Source organism: Pararge aegeria, chromosome 20 (genome assembly GCF_905163445.1).
Source record: "Pararge aegeria chromosome 20, ilParAegt1.1, whole genome shotgun sequence".
Classification (NCBI taxonomy): Eukaryota; Metazoa; Arthropoda; class Insecta; order Lepidoptera; family Nymphalidae; genus Pararge; species Pararge aegeria.
In genome coordinates, this window is record NC_053199.1 from 4,404,850 (window position 1) to 4,424,230 (window position 19,381).

The window sequence follows — 19,381 nt, forward strand, 5'->3', positions numbered from 1 at the left end:
GATCGGTGCATTCGTTTAGACGAACATAGGTAACAAACAAAATGCTTAATGCAAATTTTTCCAAGATCGGTGCAGTCGTTTAGCCGAACATAGGTAACAAACAAAATGCTTAATGCAAATTTTTCCAAGATCGGTGCATTCGTTTAGACGAACATAGGTAACAAACAAAATGCTTAATGCAAATTTTTCCAAGATCGGTGGAGTCGTTTAGCCAAACGAACATAGGTAACAAACAGAATGCTTAATGCAAATTTTTCCAAGATCGGTGCATTCGTTTAGACGAACATAGGTAACAAACAAAATGCTTAATGCAAATTTTTCCAAGATCGGTGCAGTCGTTTAGCCGAACATAGGTAACAAACAAAATGCTTAATGCAAATTTTTCCAAGATCGGTGCAGTCGTTTGGCTAAACGAACATAGGTAACAAACAAAATGCTTAATGCAAATTTTTCCAAGATCGGTGCAGTCGTTCAGCCGAACATAGGTAACAAACAAAATGCTTAATGCAATTTTTTCCAAGATCGGTGCAGTCGTTTAGCCAAACGAACATAGGTAACAAACAAAATGCTTAATGCAATTTTTTCCAAGATCGGTGCAGTCGTTTAGCCAAACGAACATAGGTAACAAACAAAATGCTTAATGCAAATTTTTCCAAGATCGCTGCAGTCATTTAGCCGAACATAGGTAAAAAACGAACAAGCAGTCATTTACATTTATAATATTAGTATGGATAATTGGTAAATTAAGGTTAATTAATTGGAACGGCATACTTGCCAATGGGTAATTAAGGTACCAAATACGCAGTAGGTATTCGCTGTGATTAATATAGGTTAAAGTTATTTTATAACAATTGGATTAGCAATTAGAAGTGATACTTCTAATTGTTTATCGGGTATTATGAGAATTCATCATTTATAACCTATTGCTGACTGACGCAGTGGTTAACGACCCTGATTTCTGAGTCCAAGGCCGTGGGTTCGATTCCCACAAATGGCAAATGTTTGTGTGATTAACATGAATGATTTCAGTGCCTGGGTGTTTATCTGTATATAATAAGTATTTATGTATATCCCTACTAATATTATAAATGTGAATGTAAGTTTGTTTGTTACGCTTTCATACAAAAACTACTAAACCGATCATCACGAAACTGTGTACACATATTCCTGAAGGTATTAGAAGTAATATAGGATGCTTTTTATACCGAAATTAAGCTCAGTTCTCTCGGGGGAGGGGACGAAAGTGTTAGACGATTTTACACCAGGCTTAGCTATCCTAAATACATAAAGTGCTGCCACATTTATAAGGCACATGTCTTTCGGAAAACAAAAACAAAAGCGGACGAAGTCGCGGGCAACAGCTAGTTATTCATAAAAATATTCATCAGTTATGTTAGTACCCATAACACAAGCTTGGCTTACTTTGAGGCTAGATGGCGATGTGTGTATTTTCGTATTATTATTATTTCTATCATTTATTATTTTTCTTTTTTTTTTAAATTATTAACAATGCTTAAGAGTAAATTAAAAAACACTATTAAAAATTTATAAAAAAAAAACTTCCCCCCTCCGCTTGCGGGGCTTTTGAATGCCCAAGCAACCGGTGGTCAGGGCTCCAGAGTGAGAAACCTCCTCACAATACGCGTCGTTTCAAGGACTATTATTATTATTATTATTATAAAACTCCACTGCTGGACTAAAGGCCTCTCTCTCACTGGGAGGGCTTGGCTATAATCAAAACGTACAAAATAATACCAAATTTACATTCAACTATAAAATAAAAAAATCATCTTGGCTAAAAAAATTTAATCTGGAGGCTATGCGATTGATTTGTCTAATATATAGAGGTGGGCATATATAGTTTTAGTTTATATGTTATCTTATTTACATATCGTATTATATTAAATTATACTAGCTGTTGCCCACGACTTCGTCTGCGTTTAATTTTGGTTATTGATGTGGCATTAAATTTAGTTGTAGGTCAAAAAAAATTAAAGTATTCAGTATCGCTTAGCCTTAAATGAGGGGTTTGCTGCTGTCCGCTGAGGAGTTCTTTCCTCTATCTCCAACCACAGTGTGGGCAAAATTAAACACTTATAATAACCTCTATAGTACAAAAATAATTATTTAAATCGGTTATAACTTGTCCGAGTTATGATGTTAAATCGTCCAACACTCATTCCCTATCCTAAAGGAACCGAGCTTAGTGTCGGAATAAAAAGTATCCTATATTACTTCTACCACTTCCAAGAATATGTGTACAAAGTTTCATGAGGATCGGAGTTTTTGCGTGAAAGCGTAATTAACAAACTTACATTGACATTTATAATATTAAGTAGGGATTAGTAGGGATAGGGATAGGGATTAACAATATTTATTTAGAGAGGGAGGCAGAAGTTAACTTGCTTTAACAGTGAAGGAAAACATCGTGAAGACACCTGCATGCTTAAGAGTTCTGCCTAATGTTCTCAAAGTCATAGTCAAAGTCAAAGTCAAATCTTTATTCAAGTAGGCCCATAGGTGGCACTTTTGATGCGTACATAAGAATTACACGGTAGTGAGATGATGGCGATAACCACATTCGTAACTTAAAACTAAAGCTACGAGGGTTCCAAACGCGTCCTGGTCTAAGAAGAAGCCCACAACAAACTTAGCCGGGTGTTTTTTTTTTGTTATCACCATCTCACAATGTCATTTTAAATTCTACCCAGCCGCAAGAGGCCAGGTGGTTTGCGGCCTAAAGCCTTCTATTCTGAGAGTAGACCCGTGAAATTATGTAACGAGTGTGATTTACTACTTTCTTAAATTCCTTAACTTATTACATTCCACATAAAAGGTATCCAATGTATGTACGCATTTAAAATGTACTTAATAGGTTTATTTGAATAAAGAAAGCACACTTTAACTTTTAATAGTTTTTACTTGCTCACCGTCGGTTCGATTATCAGCAATAGGGTTTGCTTCCATCACCATTGCTGTAGCCCTGGAACAATGAAAACAATATTGAAAAGATCGCCAAAAGCTGTGTTTTAGAACTGAGTCAAAAAAGCCGATACATATCGATTACATATCTTATATTTATATATGAAGAGTTTGTTTGTTTACTTAGTTACGCTAAATTAGTTCTGTGTTGGATAGCCCATTTATAGAGGAAGGCTATAGGATTACGTTAATATATATTATTACGTTAAGACCAATAGGAGCATATTACCAATAAACAATGTCTTGAAATCTGGGTTTTTTTCTTTCTTTTGAGAGCTTACGTAATCGAAACTTACAAAAAAACAATATTCAGATCTTTTATTTTTGATTTTAGTCTTCACTGAAAAGCACCACAAAATTTGGATGGCTAATGCAGTGGCGTGCTCGTCATATATGCACTAAATCACTGCCTACCCGTTGTTTTTTTAACACGTATAGATAGGCTGAGGGTTTATCCATTTTGGGTACGTCATGTTACTGCTGTTTGCCTTTCCAGATATAGGTAGGTACTTCTGGCATTTTAGAAAATTTTATCTCGGATCATAATTTATTCATATTATTAAGTTTTATTATTTAACTATTTTTAATTAGTAAAGGTTTTATGCGTGACAGCTATTTTGGAGAAAACAAAAATGGCGGACGTTAAAAAAACCAGACTCCGTTATTTGTTAAAGTCAAAGTCAAAGTCAAAAATATCTTTATTCAAGTAGGCCCACAGATGGCACTTTTGATGCGTACATAAGAACCACACGGTAGTGAGATGATGGCGATAACCACATTCGTAAACTTAAAACTAAATCTACGAGGGTTCCAAACGCGTCCTGGTCTAAGAAGAAGCCCACAACAAACTTAGCCGGGTGTTTTTTTTTTGTTATCACCATCTCACAATGTCATTTTAAATTATAAGAAGAGCAACCTGGTTAGAGCAATAATTTACACCCAAGTTTTTTTATCGTTTACGTAGTCCTTTTTACTATAATAGGACTTCTATTCTATTATTCAAACTTTTTCGTACCGTCAATCGAACATGAGACCTTGCCTTGAGTTTAGTTTATGCACCGCTGCGCCGGAGAGGTCGTCGGTCGGCAAACCACGATTGTACAGATCCCAATGTTTACTATAGTCGTTGCCAAAACGGAAAATGACGAATGCAGGCAAGATATAAACACGCAATACACCTACACACGTTTTCTAAAATAGGATACCTACACCGTCTAATAATACAGTAGCCTGTACCTAATTATTTTTTAGCCTCTTCTTAGAAAATGCTAGTACATCGACATACTTATTATCGACATACGTATATCTTGGTATTTAATCAGAAATGACCGCAAGTTTTGAGTAGTACCCCCCGATGTCGTCGAGCCCTGGGGCTCTTCTCATGGCGAGCTTTCGCGCTCGCCCCACACCCCCGGTGACGCCGTAGCAACCCCTCAGGTGGTTATCGGCAAATGTCCATCCGAAAAATGATATGAAGTTTTGAGTAGGTAGCTCTGCTTTTAAAATAGTGCATTGGATTTTTTATTCCACTACAAGTGATAATGCAGTCTAAGATGGTAGCGGGCTAACCTGTTAGGGATGGTAGTCATACCCCTAATCGGTTTCTACGTGACATCGCATCGGAACAGTAAATCGCTTAGCGGCACGTCTTTGTCGGTAGGGTTGTAACTAGCCACGGCCCAACCCTCCCAGCTGACCAGACCAGAGAAAATTCAGAAAATATAAATTCCCAAAGTGGGGACCTTTATTATTATTTTTTTTTGTTATTTTGTATTAACAATTTCTAGGGTTTTTATTGCGCGGAACACTTATTCCTTTTTTAAAGTTAAATACTTGATAACATCAGCTATGTGCCAGTGAAAGTCTTAAGAAAACGGTCAAGCCATTTTAATTGGAACCAACAGACACACAATAGCTTTTATGTTATATGCGTTTTGTAAGTAGTTGATTTTGACGACCGATTGGCGCGGTGGGCAGCGACCCTGCTCTGGGTCCAAGGCCTTGGGTTCCTACAACTGGAAAATTTTTGCGTGATGAACATGAATATTTTTCAGTGTCTGGGTTTTTATCTATATATTATAAGTATTTATGTATATTATTCATAAAAAATATTCATCAGTTATCTTAGTACCCATAACACAAGCTACGCTTATTTTGGGACCAGATGGCGACAGTGGCGTGCACAGGTTTTTTGACCAGGGTATGCATAAAGCAGGTACATGGCATAAAATGGAAAAAATCCCCACCAATACGAGTTTATACACAATAATTTGGGTATGCAGTGCTTTTGTGCATGTATGAAGTGCACGCCACTGGATGGCGATGTGTGTATTGTCGTATTATATTTATTTTATGTATATAAGAATTAGAAGTGCGTGCCAGCGATCGAACTTGTTCCCGCCGAAAGGAAAGCCGAAGCCTTTCCTACTAGGCGATCCTGCCATATATAGTAATTAATAATATTAGTTGCTAAACACAAAACTCTGTTACAGTTCCATAATATACGGCGCAGTTCCGCCCACAGTTAAATTAATCACGCTCCGTATTTGTCCACGCGTTGTGATGTCACCTTAAAAAGATTCACATCAGAGCTATAGGTACACAAAAATAAATTAAATCGAGTGTTTGTAATGACAAAATGACATCTAAATAAATAAATATACTACGACAATATGCACATCGTCATCTAGCCCCAAAGTAAGCGTAGCTACTAAGATGACTGATGATTTTATGAATATAATAAATACACTTGAATACTTTTAATATCCAGATAAACACCCAGACACTGAAAAACATTCCCGTTCATCACACAAACATTTTTCCGGTTGTGGGAATCGAGCCCACGGCCTTTTGCCGCGGAAAGCAGGGTCACTGCCCACTGTGCTAACCGGCTGTCAAACGGACATAACTCAGAAAAGTTAGAAGTTCGTGCTGGGATTCGAAGTCGCCCTGGAAAGTGAAGTCGACCCACTGGGCTATCACCGCTCAACGTGGTTACTCGGTGGCAAATTTCCACAGTGGCTAGCTTTGGTGTCAACTGATACATCATGAAAATTAAGCTTAAGTTCAGCTTAACAATTATTCATTGTAAAGTCAACATCTCCTGAGGATGCTCCGGTTTCGGAGCGAAACGTGCGTAGAGGGTACATTGCCGAGGATCTGGTTTGTGTGCATTGAAGTTCGTATCGCCAGTTAAGCTTAATTTTTATAATATACTAGCGTACCCAGCCCGCTTCGCCGGGCTAGATATTGCTTTATTTTATTTAAACAATAAACTTACATCATTTAATTTTTAATTTAAGTCTCATAATATATTAAATCATTTAATTCTCTCCGTATTCATACTCTTCTATTCTCTTCTCGAGCGGGTGAAGATCTATCGTATATATCTATCTATCTATCTATTGTAGAGGTGTATAGATCTAGATCTACACACATCTACAACCAACAATTGAATATCATCATAGTAAATAAAAGCTGTATTTGACAGTTTGACAGTTCAAAAAGTGCTCCGATCGTCACCAAACTAATATTAAATATTAATCATTTATTTCTCTCCGTATTCATTCTCTTCTATTCTCTTCTCGAGCGGGTGAAGATCATTATCTACACCCATGTACACCCAACAATAGAATATCATCATAGTAAATAAAAGCTGTATTTGATAGTTTGACAGTTTAAAAATAGGAGTGCTCCGATCGCTACCACCTGAACCTGAAAGTTTCATTGAAATCGGTCCAGCCGTTTCGGAGCCTATACGGAACATAGCCACACACTTTCGCTTTTATATTATATAGATAGATTATGGATTTCCGCAAAGTAACGCCTGCTTCTATCCAATGTCAACTGATACAGAAAATATAACGTATTTTCTTTGAACGTCCACCAGTTTGATAATTCTCAGAATATAACCTTCGTCTTCCCCAAGTATAATATTTAGGCCAAGGTACAGTATCCCCGGTACCGCACAACAGCGGTACTACAGAAGCCTCATTTAGTGGGTATCATAAGCCGATTAACTTACAATCAATTATAGTGTCACTTAATATTCTTTTAACCTACTAAAAACAAAGGAGGTTCTGTTTTCTTCGGTAATGGCCACCTTCCCTGCCGCAAATTCAAATTCTTTGTTTGGAAAAAATATGGTAGGTACTAAACACTTATACATAGATGTTATCATTTTGTTTCACGCATATTTTGTCGTACACATCGACGTCCAAATATTGAGGTTAATTAAAAAGCATAATATGAAGCATAATGTCAGTAAAGGTAATTAGGTATATGAAAAAAATATATGTATACTACGACAATACACACATCGCTATCTAGCCCCAAAGTAAGCGTAGCTTGTGTTATGGGTACTAAGATGCCTGATGAATATTTTTTATGAATAATATACATTAAAAATAAATACTTAGAAAATACATATTAACACCCAGACACTGAAAAACATTCATGCTCATCACACAAACATTTTCCAGCAGTGGGAATCGAACCCACGGCCTTGGGCTCAGAAAGCAGGGTCGCAGCAAACTGCGCCAATCGGCCGTCAAATCTATATCAATTGGGGGGTCCCGGGCATAATACTCGGCAGGACAACTTGCGGATTTATATTTTCTGAATTTTCTCTTGTCTGGTACTAGACTAATGGGGTTTAATGGGTTGTGAATTTACTTTGGTTTGGTCTAGTGGCCTTTTCTGGTTTGGTACCGACAAAGGCGTGCCGGCAAGCGGTTTAGCGTTCCGGTACGATGCAGTGTAGAAATTGTAGAAGTATATAATCGTAACTGTCATATCTCTAACATCGTGGACATCATAATTAACAATCAAGTGAGGTTGCAGACAAGGGCTTGTAGTGGAAAAATAAAAAAATAGTATTTTTTTAAATATGTTTTTTTTAAACTACTACAAATCTTACTAAGAAGTGATAGTGCAGTATAAGATGGTAGTGGGCTTATGTACGGCCACAGATCAAAGTACTGAACCGAATTAAATTTCTGAAGGTTCGGACTGTTTTTAAAAAGTATTATTTCAAATAAAAACACAAAATCCAAATCCTAAGATTTATAGATAACGGAGTTCTTTTGTAACAAACATTACAAAAATAAAAATAAACCGATAACATTCTCTTGTGTTGGACATCTCTTAAAGAAGTTATGGTACAGAGACTGAAGAAGCCACGGACATCAACTTAATGGATACTTCACAGAATATAAAGCTATCGACTTTCCTGAGTATAATATTTAGGCCAAGGTCGGGCTTTATTTACCATCGTGTTGTATGAAGTGTTTGGGGGATAAGCTGTTCTAATAGACGTCTTATTAGGCTCTTTTAATTACGGTGCAAGGCGACTAAGGAAATACAACGGAGAACGTAGCGACATCTGTGTCTACTTCTACCATCTACTGCGATCACCTAACCGTCTGCTCAACGTGGTGATTATGGGCTAACATTCTCTTTAGGACTGGCTTTTCGTCAATCAGTGGGGGGGGGGGCGAATATTCATAGCGGTGATAGCCTAATGGTAAACTTAGACATGCGGGATGACATGCACCTCTAACTGTTCGGAGTTATGTTCGTTTTAAGCATTAACGGTGAAAGGAAACCTAACTGCCTGAGATTCCTCCATAATGTTCTAAAAGGCATGTGAAGTCTAGCAATCCGCGCTTGACCAGCTTTGTAAACTATGGCCACATCCCTCCCTGCTCATTATGAGAGGAGACCCAAGCAAAGTAGTGGCCTGGTATAAGCCTATGATTATTTTAATGATTCTATATTATCTTCTATATATATAAAAGAGAAAGTGTGTGGGTATGTTCCGTATAGGCTCCGAAACGACTGGACCGATTTCAATGAAACATTCAGGGAATCTCCTGATTGACCTGGCGAGCAATCCTGTAAAGTTTGGTGGCGATCGGAGCACTCCTATTTTTGAACTGTCAAACTATCAAATACAGCTTTTATTTACTATGATGATATTATATTGTTGGGTGTACATGGGTGTAGATAATGATCTTCACCCGCTCGAGAAGAGAATAGAAGAGAATGAATACGGAGAGAAATAAATGATTTAATATATTATGAGAATAAATTAAAAATTAAATGATGTAAGTTTATTGTTTAAATAAAATAAAGCAAAATCTAGCCCGGCGAAGCGGGCTGGATACGCTAGTAATTTATATTTGCGTTCTGATTATGGTTGTAATTTCTTTTTAATGTTTTTTTTATGTTTTTATTTAATGTGATATGATTGTGAGTTGCACGCCAAAATAATAATGGTAATACACTGTTTCAATAAAAAAAGCTAAATTGTAGACATCTGATTATCTACGTGTATTATGCAATAAATCTTATTATTATGGATACCACCGCACCACGGTGAGGCACGGTGATTATGTCGGACTCGTACCGTAAATTATGGTGCTTCTAGGTTTATATTTTGGTTTACTTTATATTATTAAATTGTAAGTTTACATTGTTATCTAATTTTACAGTTTTGATACCATAATTTTCAGACATTTTGTATAAAATTGAAAAATACATTTATTATTATTAAAGTGTTATTATAATTTGCATGCCAAAGAATGGCAGATTGTAGCACGGAACTTGTTATGTTTTATTATAAGATCAAATTTGTTAACCTGACATGACGCATATAAAGATTTGAATTTGAATTTAAGGCCTCACGGTGTTCTTACCAGGCGCCTGATGGCTGGGCCACGGGAACGCTTTAACGACAAGCCTAGTAAAAGCCTATTTCAACCTTATATTTTTAATGCTACTTTACTACTACTCGACTACTTATTACTATCTAGTTAATGTTTTAATATCGGAAGGTTCCAGCCGACCAAGTACGGAGACAAGCCCGGAGGAAAGAATAAGAAAAAATGTGGTAGACAAACGTACATAAGTGATAAGATATATTTATAAAAAAAGCTTTAGAACTAAATTTAATTAAACATCTATTATATATTTTAAGGCTGTAACGTAAACTTTACTTTATTTTAATTATTAATTATTGATCATTGTAGTTTTTTTTTTCTATTAATATTTATAAAACATATACGTATGACGTATGACGTTCAGAAGTTCTGTAACTATAGCCTAAATTGAATAAAGATTTGATTGATTGATTGTTATACTTATTGCGGATATTTTTGAAAACCGAACAAAAACGTGGAAGATATCGCGTCAATCAATTAGACAGGTATTGATTTTAAATATTTTATTCAATTGATTCATAATTGACGGCCGAGTGGCGCAGTGGGCAGCGACCCTGCTTTCTAAGTCCAAGGTCGTGGGCTCGATTCCCACAACTGGAAAAAAAATTGTGTGATGAACATGAATGTTTTTCAGTGTCTGTCTATTTAATCTGTATATTATATATCTCAGTACCCCTAACACAAGCTACGCTTACTTTGGGGCTAGGTGGCGATGTGTATTGTAGTATATTTATTGATTTATATTTAAACTAGGTAATCAAGTCATAAATTGCGCATAAAATCGTAAAAAACAAGTTTGTTTAGACTCCAGAACAATATCCGCGAGTTTTAATAAGGCTTCGAGGCCATTTCGGGTTGTGTGACGTAAGCGTATATAAAGCTTCCAAAAGGAAATCTTTTGAATATAATACTGAGCTATTTTGTTGATTTCGAAATGCGTAATGCGGTTCCGGCGTATGGAATGTTTTTTAAAAATAATGTTTTCTACTTATTACAACTTCATTTAATGGTTCTAGGAAGTTTGCCGGGAGTCGCACCCGGGACCTCCTGTTAAAATTCTCTCTCTTAAATAACAACAAAAATGATGGCCTACAGACTAAACACGATCTTAATGTGTTTACTGTTGGAAGGAAAAGTACCAGTACTTTTCTAAGTTTTACTTGAAAGACGTTGTAGAAAACATTTATTTCTTGCTTTTTAGTTGTACATAACAATTTCGGTTTCTTTGTCAACAAATAGGTACATAAATGGCATAGTTCTGAGGTAACAAACATAAAAAAAAATTACAACCGAATTTATAGCCTCCTCCTTTTTTGTAAGTCGGTTAAAAGATAACCATGACTAATGTGAAATAGTAATTCCATTTCATGACGACCGTTATCACTGACTGATAAGAGTTTTGTTGTCTGTTTGTCACAGCTGGCATCATTCGTCAGTTAACCTTGCGTGTACCATTAACACCTGTACCCTTTTGGACAGGTGTTAATGCTACAGTGTACAGGTGATAATGGAAGTCAACTTTGTAGACTGGTAGCCGAAAAGGGAAAGGTTGACTACCTACTATACATTGCACAGCGATACAGCACACCACATACATCTGTACGTCCCATCCATAAATGTCTTAAAAATGAACTTATACTCGAATAAGCTTATGCGTATTTATAAAAAGACTTCTACATAATATAAAAAAGTGTGTGCGTGTAACGTGTGGAAGTAATATTATTATTATTTATTGATGAAAGAGTAAAATGTTCTTGGGACTCCGCCATTTCATTTAATATTCACTATTTCATTTTATATTCTATTTAAAACTCATTAATATCACTTTCATATTTTATAAATATTTTTATTTGTTAAATAGAATAATAGAGAGTAGAAAGTTGAAGGTTAGAAAAGCAGATGTCAATATAACCTTGTCATTGAATATTATAGAATGTTGCAATCGTCAGAAAATTTATTAATAACTAGTTGTACCCTGCCACGCTTCGCTGTGGCACATTGTGATGGAATGGTTGGAACCAACATAACATTTTTATATATATAGATATGTGTTTTAGCACTAAAGATGTCCCTCCTACTTCCAGAGGCAACCAGTATTATTTGGAAATTATAGATAGTTGCAATCATTGACTGCAAATCTTACATAGACTCTTCCGCACTTAAAGTTTTAGTAGTAGTACCTATTAAAGCATTTTGTTGCCAAGCTTGTCCAGGGAAGTCCCTACTACCCCCATGCCTATTTAAGCTGCTAAGCTGCGTTCCAGTCCGAAAGATGTCATTTCATAGGATGTGTTCCTTGCATGGCATTCAAAGTGTTCCTCTGTTTATGTAACAAATTATGGTTTTTCACTAACCATTAGGTTACCACAGCTTGGTCCATCATTCATTACTATAAAAAAACCTTTAGGATGTTATCAACAATTATAATTTTATAAATAATTTTTACACCCCCACAATCTCCTCTAGGGCTAAAATTTTTCGAAATCTGATAGTAAGTGACCTCAATTTAACAAACATGAAACTTTTATTAAATTTTAAGTCTGTGGGAATTTTAGTATAAAATTTTCATTTTTTTTTTTTGCACCCCCGATAAACGATTTTTTGATTTAAACTTCATTCAAGACATTCTTGTTTGCTCGTAACATAGCCCAGAAAAATTCTGTCCAAATTTCATGTCTAAAAGAGTTAAAATTCAAAATTTCGTTTTTTATGATTTTTCTAATCATTAACGCCCCCGCTATACACTTCGGAGATTTAACACTTATAAAAAAGTTATCCTATCCATTAAGTCAATGTATTCTCTACATGGATGCAAAATTTCAATTCAATCGGATGTATAGTTTATTAGTTTTAACGGAACAACTGTAATCAAATGATTATTTTTAAATAGCAGAAACTACACAGACATCTGATGTAAGCATCATAAAAATGTCGCAACCCCTGTAGACATGGATCCTTTAAAGTACACAATGGATTTTAATGTAGTATTCAGTTATAGACCTCACCTGGGTGTTGCACAAGGCAAAAAAATAACCTATACCTTAACATAAAAGTAATTAAAAATTTTATAGTTATAATAGATTGGCTGATGGACGTTGGGGTCCAAAGTGCTGGAATGGCAACCATGCACTTGTAAATCCAGCGTGGCCCCCAACAAGGTAGAAACACGACATCAAACGAGTCCCTGGTAGCCGCCGGAAACAGGCGGCCCAGGACCATGGATTTTGGCACTCCTTACAAAAGACTTATGTCCGGCAGTGGACTTCAGTTGGTTGTAGTTATGGTGATGATGATTAATTAAAAATTAATCAAATCAACTGCTTGAATTTCAATTTATAGCGACGCATACTGAATTAAAAAACATATGTAAATTTTGAAGACTAAAGGCAATAGGTACCTGATGACACTGGAAACACTCAAGGTTACGCGGAACTGAAACTCATGGACGTTTCCTCGAGTTAAATGAGAAAGTTTTACGTAAATACACTAATTAAAAACAGTATCTACTAAACGTTAATGCTGTAATACACTTTGATAGCCGATTCAGTCAAGCAGGTGTTAAAAATATTGTGCGAAGTAACTATTATTTACCTTTGAGGGCCGAAGAATTCCTTTTAATGGACTTTCTATCCATAAAACACCTTAACACACTTTTAAAATGAAACACTTGTAGTATATAATATAATTCACTTGTTATATTTACAATTTAACAATATTTACAAATAGAACACTTCAATTCAATTCAATTCTTGTTTATGGCTTTTGTCTGTGCCAACTGGGCACAAGGTACTTCGCCAATGTCTTGTAGATGAAGAAGGCACGAAGGAGATTGATCGGTGAAACTAATGAAAAGTTAATTTTGAATTTGTACCAAGAAATAGTTGTTATTAGCTAGTTAGCTCTTTAACCTAAGGCAGCACAGACAACACATACATATATATCTACCACGGATATTTTTTGTACATTACACTTTAATTTTATTACTTACTATATATTTACATAAAAATCTACAATAAGGACTAAAAACAAACATTAAAAAACATTTAACACTCAAAGGACGGGGGACTTTGGGAGGAAGAACGTCATAGAGGGGATAGGTAAGTTTGGGACAGTTAAAAATAATATGAGTTATAGTGCCCTCATCCAAGCCACACTCACAGATGGAGTTGTCCCTTATCCGGAGTTTGGCCAGATGTACAGGTGTGCTAGCATGACCAAGACGCAATCGGGAAATTGTGGATGAAGTCCAGCGATTTGTACTCCGAGAGTGACAAAACCAGGGTTGTCTTGGTATGTTTTGTTGGATGGTAGCGTAAAACTTACCCTTAACCAATTTGGAATCATTCCAAAAAATTTTCCAGGCTGTTTCCATATATGTTTTGGCAAGAGTACATAGGTCATGCGATGAATTTTTAAAATGATCTAGAGAACCTGACTCAACAGCTGTTTTGGCACAAGAGTCAGCAGTCTCGTTTCCTGGAATACCTGAGTGGCTTGGAATCCAAACCAGTAAGATGAATAGTCCTTTTTGATTGCAAGAGAGCAGAGCCTTCCGGATTTTTAAGATAATGGGAAATCGTGATTTGCTGCGAAAGGGGTTTTCTTTAATAGACATTAAACAGCTTAAAGAGTCAGTCAGAATAACCGTCTGTTGTACGTTATGGGACAGTGCAAACAGGATTGCTTCCAAAAGAGCAATGGCCTCTCCGGTAAACACAGAAGACTCGGGAGGGCATTTAAATTTTAAAACAATTCTGTAAACAGGAACCCAACATGCAGCACCAACACAACCTTCTGGAGACAGCTTTGAAGCATCAGTATATATAATAAGATGATTTGACCAATTTTGACTAATATGCTTTTGTAGTTTGATATTGGTATCTGGGGATCCTTTACTCAGACCTAGATCTGTGATGATGGAAGGGTTGTATATTAATGCTTTAAATGGGGTTGAATATAGTGGGTTGATTGTGAAAGATGTCAGGGGATTAGGAAGGCTGGTATACTTTAGGAAACTATCTAGCAAGTAGGAAGACGAGTTACGGGAGCAAGGTGCGTGTGATAGTTGGCTTAGTCGGTGCCAAAGAGGATGGGATGACAGCTGTAACATCTTGCTGATAAAGCGGTCACATAGATATTGTCGACGGATGGATAGAGGAGGGTCAACGCATTCTACCTGCAAAGCATTAGTGGGGGAGGATTTCATTGCACCTAGAATAATTCTAAGGCATCTATACTGAATTTTATTTAACTTTTCAGCAGCTGATTTATTAAAAGGCTCTAAAACAAACATACAGTAATCCATGTGGCTACGTACTAAGGCATTATATAATAATTTTAAAGTATAGGGGTGAGCACCCCACCAAACTCCCGCTATTGCTCGTAGTACATTGATGCCTTTTTCACATTTTTTGATAATGTGTTCAGAATGAGCAATTCCATTCAGTCGTGTGTCTAAATAAACACCTAAAAATTTAGCTTTAACTGCAAGGTTGATTGCTTGACCTTCAAATGAGATGTTGAGGTTCGGGAGGTATCTCTTCCTTGTAAATACCACTGCCTGACATTTGCCCACTGATAGGGACAAGCCATGGTCAGACAGCCACTGGCCTAGATAATACAAAGCAGAATTGATACGACAGGATACTTCCTCTATACTGCCTGAGCTGTGATAGAGGACAATATCATCAGCATATTGTAAAATGGTACAAAAACTAGAAACAGACAATTCGAGGTCGTGGGTATATATGCTATAGAGCAGAGGACTGAGAACAGAGCCTTGAGGGAGGCCTTTCCAGATTAATCTGGGGGGAAGAGAATTATTCTGATGCTTTACCAGAACATATCTGCAAAACAGCAGATTACATATGAAATGAACCATCCTCGAGGGAACACTCAGCTTAAGTAGTTTCTGCCTGAGCACCGGAAGTAGGACATTATCATATGCAGAAGCAATATCAAGAAAAGCACCCACAAGGTACTCTCCTTTTGTAAAGGCTAATCTAATATCTGTTGTTAATACACTGAGACTGTCTGTTGTACTCATACCCTTCCGAAACCCAAATTGGGAGGAGGGGAGAATATTTCTACTTTCCATTAACCATTCCAGTCGGTTTTTAAGGAGATGTTCTGTAACTTTAGCTAAAGTAGATGACAAAGCTATGGGTCTATATGAATTTGAATTAAGGGGATTTTTATAAGGTTTAAGGATAGGAATAACAATTTGAGATTTCCAGGAGTTTGGGATAGAACCAGTTTCCAAACATTTATTGATTATTTTAAGGTAATAAATTTTAGCTTTGTCATTTAAGTTAGCCAGGAAAGAATATGGAACGCCATCTTCCCCTGGAGCTGTATCTTTTAGACCATTGAGAGCAATTTGAAGCTCAGAAAAGGAAAAGGGGGCATCCATTTCATCCGTAGCTGGAGCTGGCGTAGTAGTTAGAAATGAGTCCACATAGGGAACATAAGGTGGAGCTAATTTGTCTGCAAAGTTGTTAAGCCAGTCAGAAGGATTATTTGAGGAAGGATCAACGTGGCTCAGGGAGCGACGGAATCTCCTCATATTTTCCCACACAATGGTGGAGGGTGAACGAGGGCTAAGCGATTCACAGAACTGCGTCCAACTTGCTCTTTTCTTTTTGAAGACTAATCTTTTAATTTTAGCATCTAGTTTTTGGTAACTATTAAAATTATCCTGAGTCATGCAGGCTGAGTATAATTCTTCTGCAGCAGATCTTTTACCAAATAAATCGCTGCATTCATCATCCCACCAAGGAGAGGAAAGCAGCGGATTTTTCACAGGGTGTTTTTTTGGAATATGGGAATCGGCCGAAGATATAAGAGATTTTAAAAAGAGATCATAGCATACCAGAATGTTTCCATCACTTTCCAAATCGGGCAGAGTGTCTACAATGCAATCAACGGATAGGGCATAATCTTCCCAATTTGCTTTTTTAAGTTTATACTTTAAAAGGGGATCATAGTTAGGGGTAGGTAAGGATTTATTATTTAATGTAACAATTATAGGAAAATGATCACTGCCACAGGTTGACTGTAGCACGTTCCAAGTCAGGCGCGATGCTAGGTTAGCCGAACATAGGGTGAGATCAACCGCTGATTTAGGGTTCTGATTGGGGTATACCCTTCGAGTAGGAGAACCGTCATTGAGGATGCAAAGACTGACATCATCAAGTAAATCAATCAGCAATGGAGAAAACCCGTCACTAGCATGGCACCCCCACATCGTGTGGTGGGTGTTAAAATCACCCATGGCTATGATAGGGCTGGGAAGGGACGACAAGATTGCTTGTAATTCGGGAATAATAGAAGATGAGGGATGAGGAATATACAGAGATACAAAAGATATGTCTAGGGTACGGACAGCAACAGCATTGATCTGTTGACTGTGGGAAGGAAGAGCGATTTGGGTGTAGGGGAGGGAGTGCCGTAGAAATACAGCACTGCCTGCATACCCATCACTCCTGTCATCCCTCAAACAGGAGAAGCCCGGCACCCGTAATCGTGAACCAGGCCTCAACCATGTCTCCGAGATGGCAAGAATGGTGGGATTATGAAGGTTAATCAGAGAGATTAACTCATGTTTCTTGGGACGTAAACTTTTACAGTTCCACTGTAGCAGGGTTATTGGGCCCATTTTGTAGTAGTTTAAAAAGTTGGCTTAAGTTTTTGGCAACGTTGGGCGGTAAGGGAATTTCACTACATGGAGCGACAATACTAAGTAGAAATTCGGAGATAAACTCAAGCATTTTACCTTGGGAGGGAGGGTTCTCAACATTGTTGTTGAGAGCGCATCCATTAGGAAGGGATGAGGAGTAATCACCGACAATAGTCTGAACAGCTTTTTTATCGTAGCCCTTTGCTAGAGGAGCTCGGGGACGAGGAGAGCGGAAAACTGTTTGCCGGTAGGAGGTTTTGGTGGAAGTTACATTAGTAGGAGTAAACATTTCTTTTGTTATCTCAGCATAGGACCTGCGGACAGGAGGAAACTGAGATGATGCTTCAATGTAAGATTTATTATTCTGAGACATGACCATTTTAATAGATTGCTGCCTGGAGAATTCTGGGCAGTCTTTATCAGTAGCAAAATGACTACCAGAGCAGTGTAAACATGTAGATAATTCCTTGATGACCAAACATGAGTCACCTGTATGGGGCTGAGCACATCTGTAGCATCTGGGCTTAGATCTGCAGATTGTTTTAATGTGGCCAAAACGGCAGCAGTTCTGGCACTGTATTGTTGGAAGTTTATATGTTTCAACTGGCAGTGAGGTGTGGTATGAATATACCTTAGCAGGAAGCATTTGCCCCCTGAAGGTTAGGACAACAGATTGGGTAGGCACCCAAGTGATGACACCCTCTGTGACAGATTTTCTATTCAGTCGCCTTGATTTCAGAACCTCACCACAGCCAGGCGGGAGCTCTAGCGAATCAACAAGCTCGTCCATCGACCAGTCCACGGGAACTCCTTTCACCAGCCCCATTCTGGTTATGTTGTATGTGGGAATTATAGCTCTATATTTGCATAACTTCAAAACTGGACTAACCAGAAAGTTGTTGGCAGCTTGGGCAGAAGTAAACTCTACAGTAATTTTGTTGCGGCCTATATTTTTGACGCCGTCGTGGATAATTGAACCAATTTTGTGTTTGTGCAAGAATTGACCGAAATTTATAGCCCGTAATGACGCTCCAGAGGATGGGTCCTCCACTTCCCGTGAGACTTGGACGATAAAAGGCCCATTATCATCGTCAGAGTATGACTTGGCGCCTTCGGTGAAGGAAGGATGTATGTAAAGGCTTTGAACGGATGGGTTTACCTGAGTAGGATTAGTTATAGTTTTTTTGGCCGCATATACGTTGGTATCCTCTCCTTGTCGTTTGCGAGACGAGGCTGATGCCCCCGGGTCGGGCGGCTCAGGAGGTGTATCTAGATCCATTTTACTGGAAACACTATAACTACAGACACATAATAAATATTTAACCAACACCAAATACGGTTAGATTTATACGAATATCACCAATGACAACTATTTCTGCTGCTGTGTAAATTCACATAAAACACCGAAATTACACCGGAATCTCACTAACACGTGTGCACAAATTGACAGGCCAAGTTACAGTTCAATATAAACAACACCAAATCCTTTTCAAGACGAGTTTACAATAAAATCAAAGAAAAATTTGAAAAAACCGCGTCCGCCATGTACGAAGTTTCCCGCCGAACCCCCCCAAAATAGAACACTTTCTACTGACCGAAGCACTTGTAAAGAACCATAGACTACAAGTTTTAAGGAAGGAGCTTGACAAACTGAGCTAAAATAATTGTCGATAATTTATAAAGAATTAAGTCTCATTTTAATTACCTGTTATAACATATTAAAAATGAATGTTTATTTGAAATTAATCATTGCATATCACTATGAAATTATAACTTTAATGGCTTTACAGGTCTGTGATCTTATCGATATTCGACAAATTTGAGTTCATCGCAATCTGTGTCACAACATTCTCTATGGTGATAATGTTGTTAGCTCTCAAAAGTTACCCCAATTACATGCTAATGTTTTCAAATAATTTAATTAATATAACTAAGTTTATTAGTAATGTAGATTAGTATAAAAACGTTTGTTAAATATTGCACTTCTATTTTAATGTGG

General features: G+C 37.2%; 1 protein-coding gene across 1 annotated transcript in view; it reads right to left on the bottom strand.

Annotated features, from left to right (window-relative positions):
• The window catches only part of LOC120632530 (OTU domain-containing protein 7B-like), a 43,034-nt gene extending 29,603 nt beyond the window's left edge, over positions 1–13,431 (bottom strand). Inside the window, exons 1-2 of the mRNA XM_039902353.1 lie at positions 13,296–13,431; positions 2,931–2,983 (exon numbers count right to left, since the gene is read on the bottom strand). Coding sequence (XP_039758287.1) covers positions 2,931–2,973 — 43 coding nt within the window. The 5' untranslated portion in view covers positions 2,974–2,983; positions 13,296–13,431. The remainder of the gene's footprint in view (positions 1–2,930; positions 2,984–13,295) is intronic.
• Positions 13,432–19,381: the final 5,950 nt, after the last annotated feature.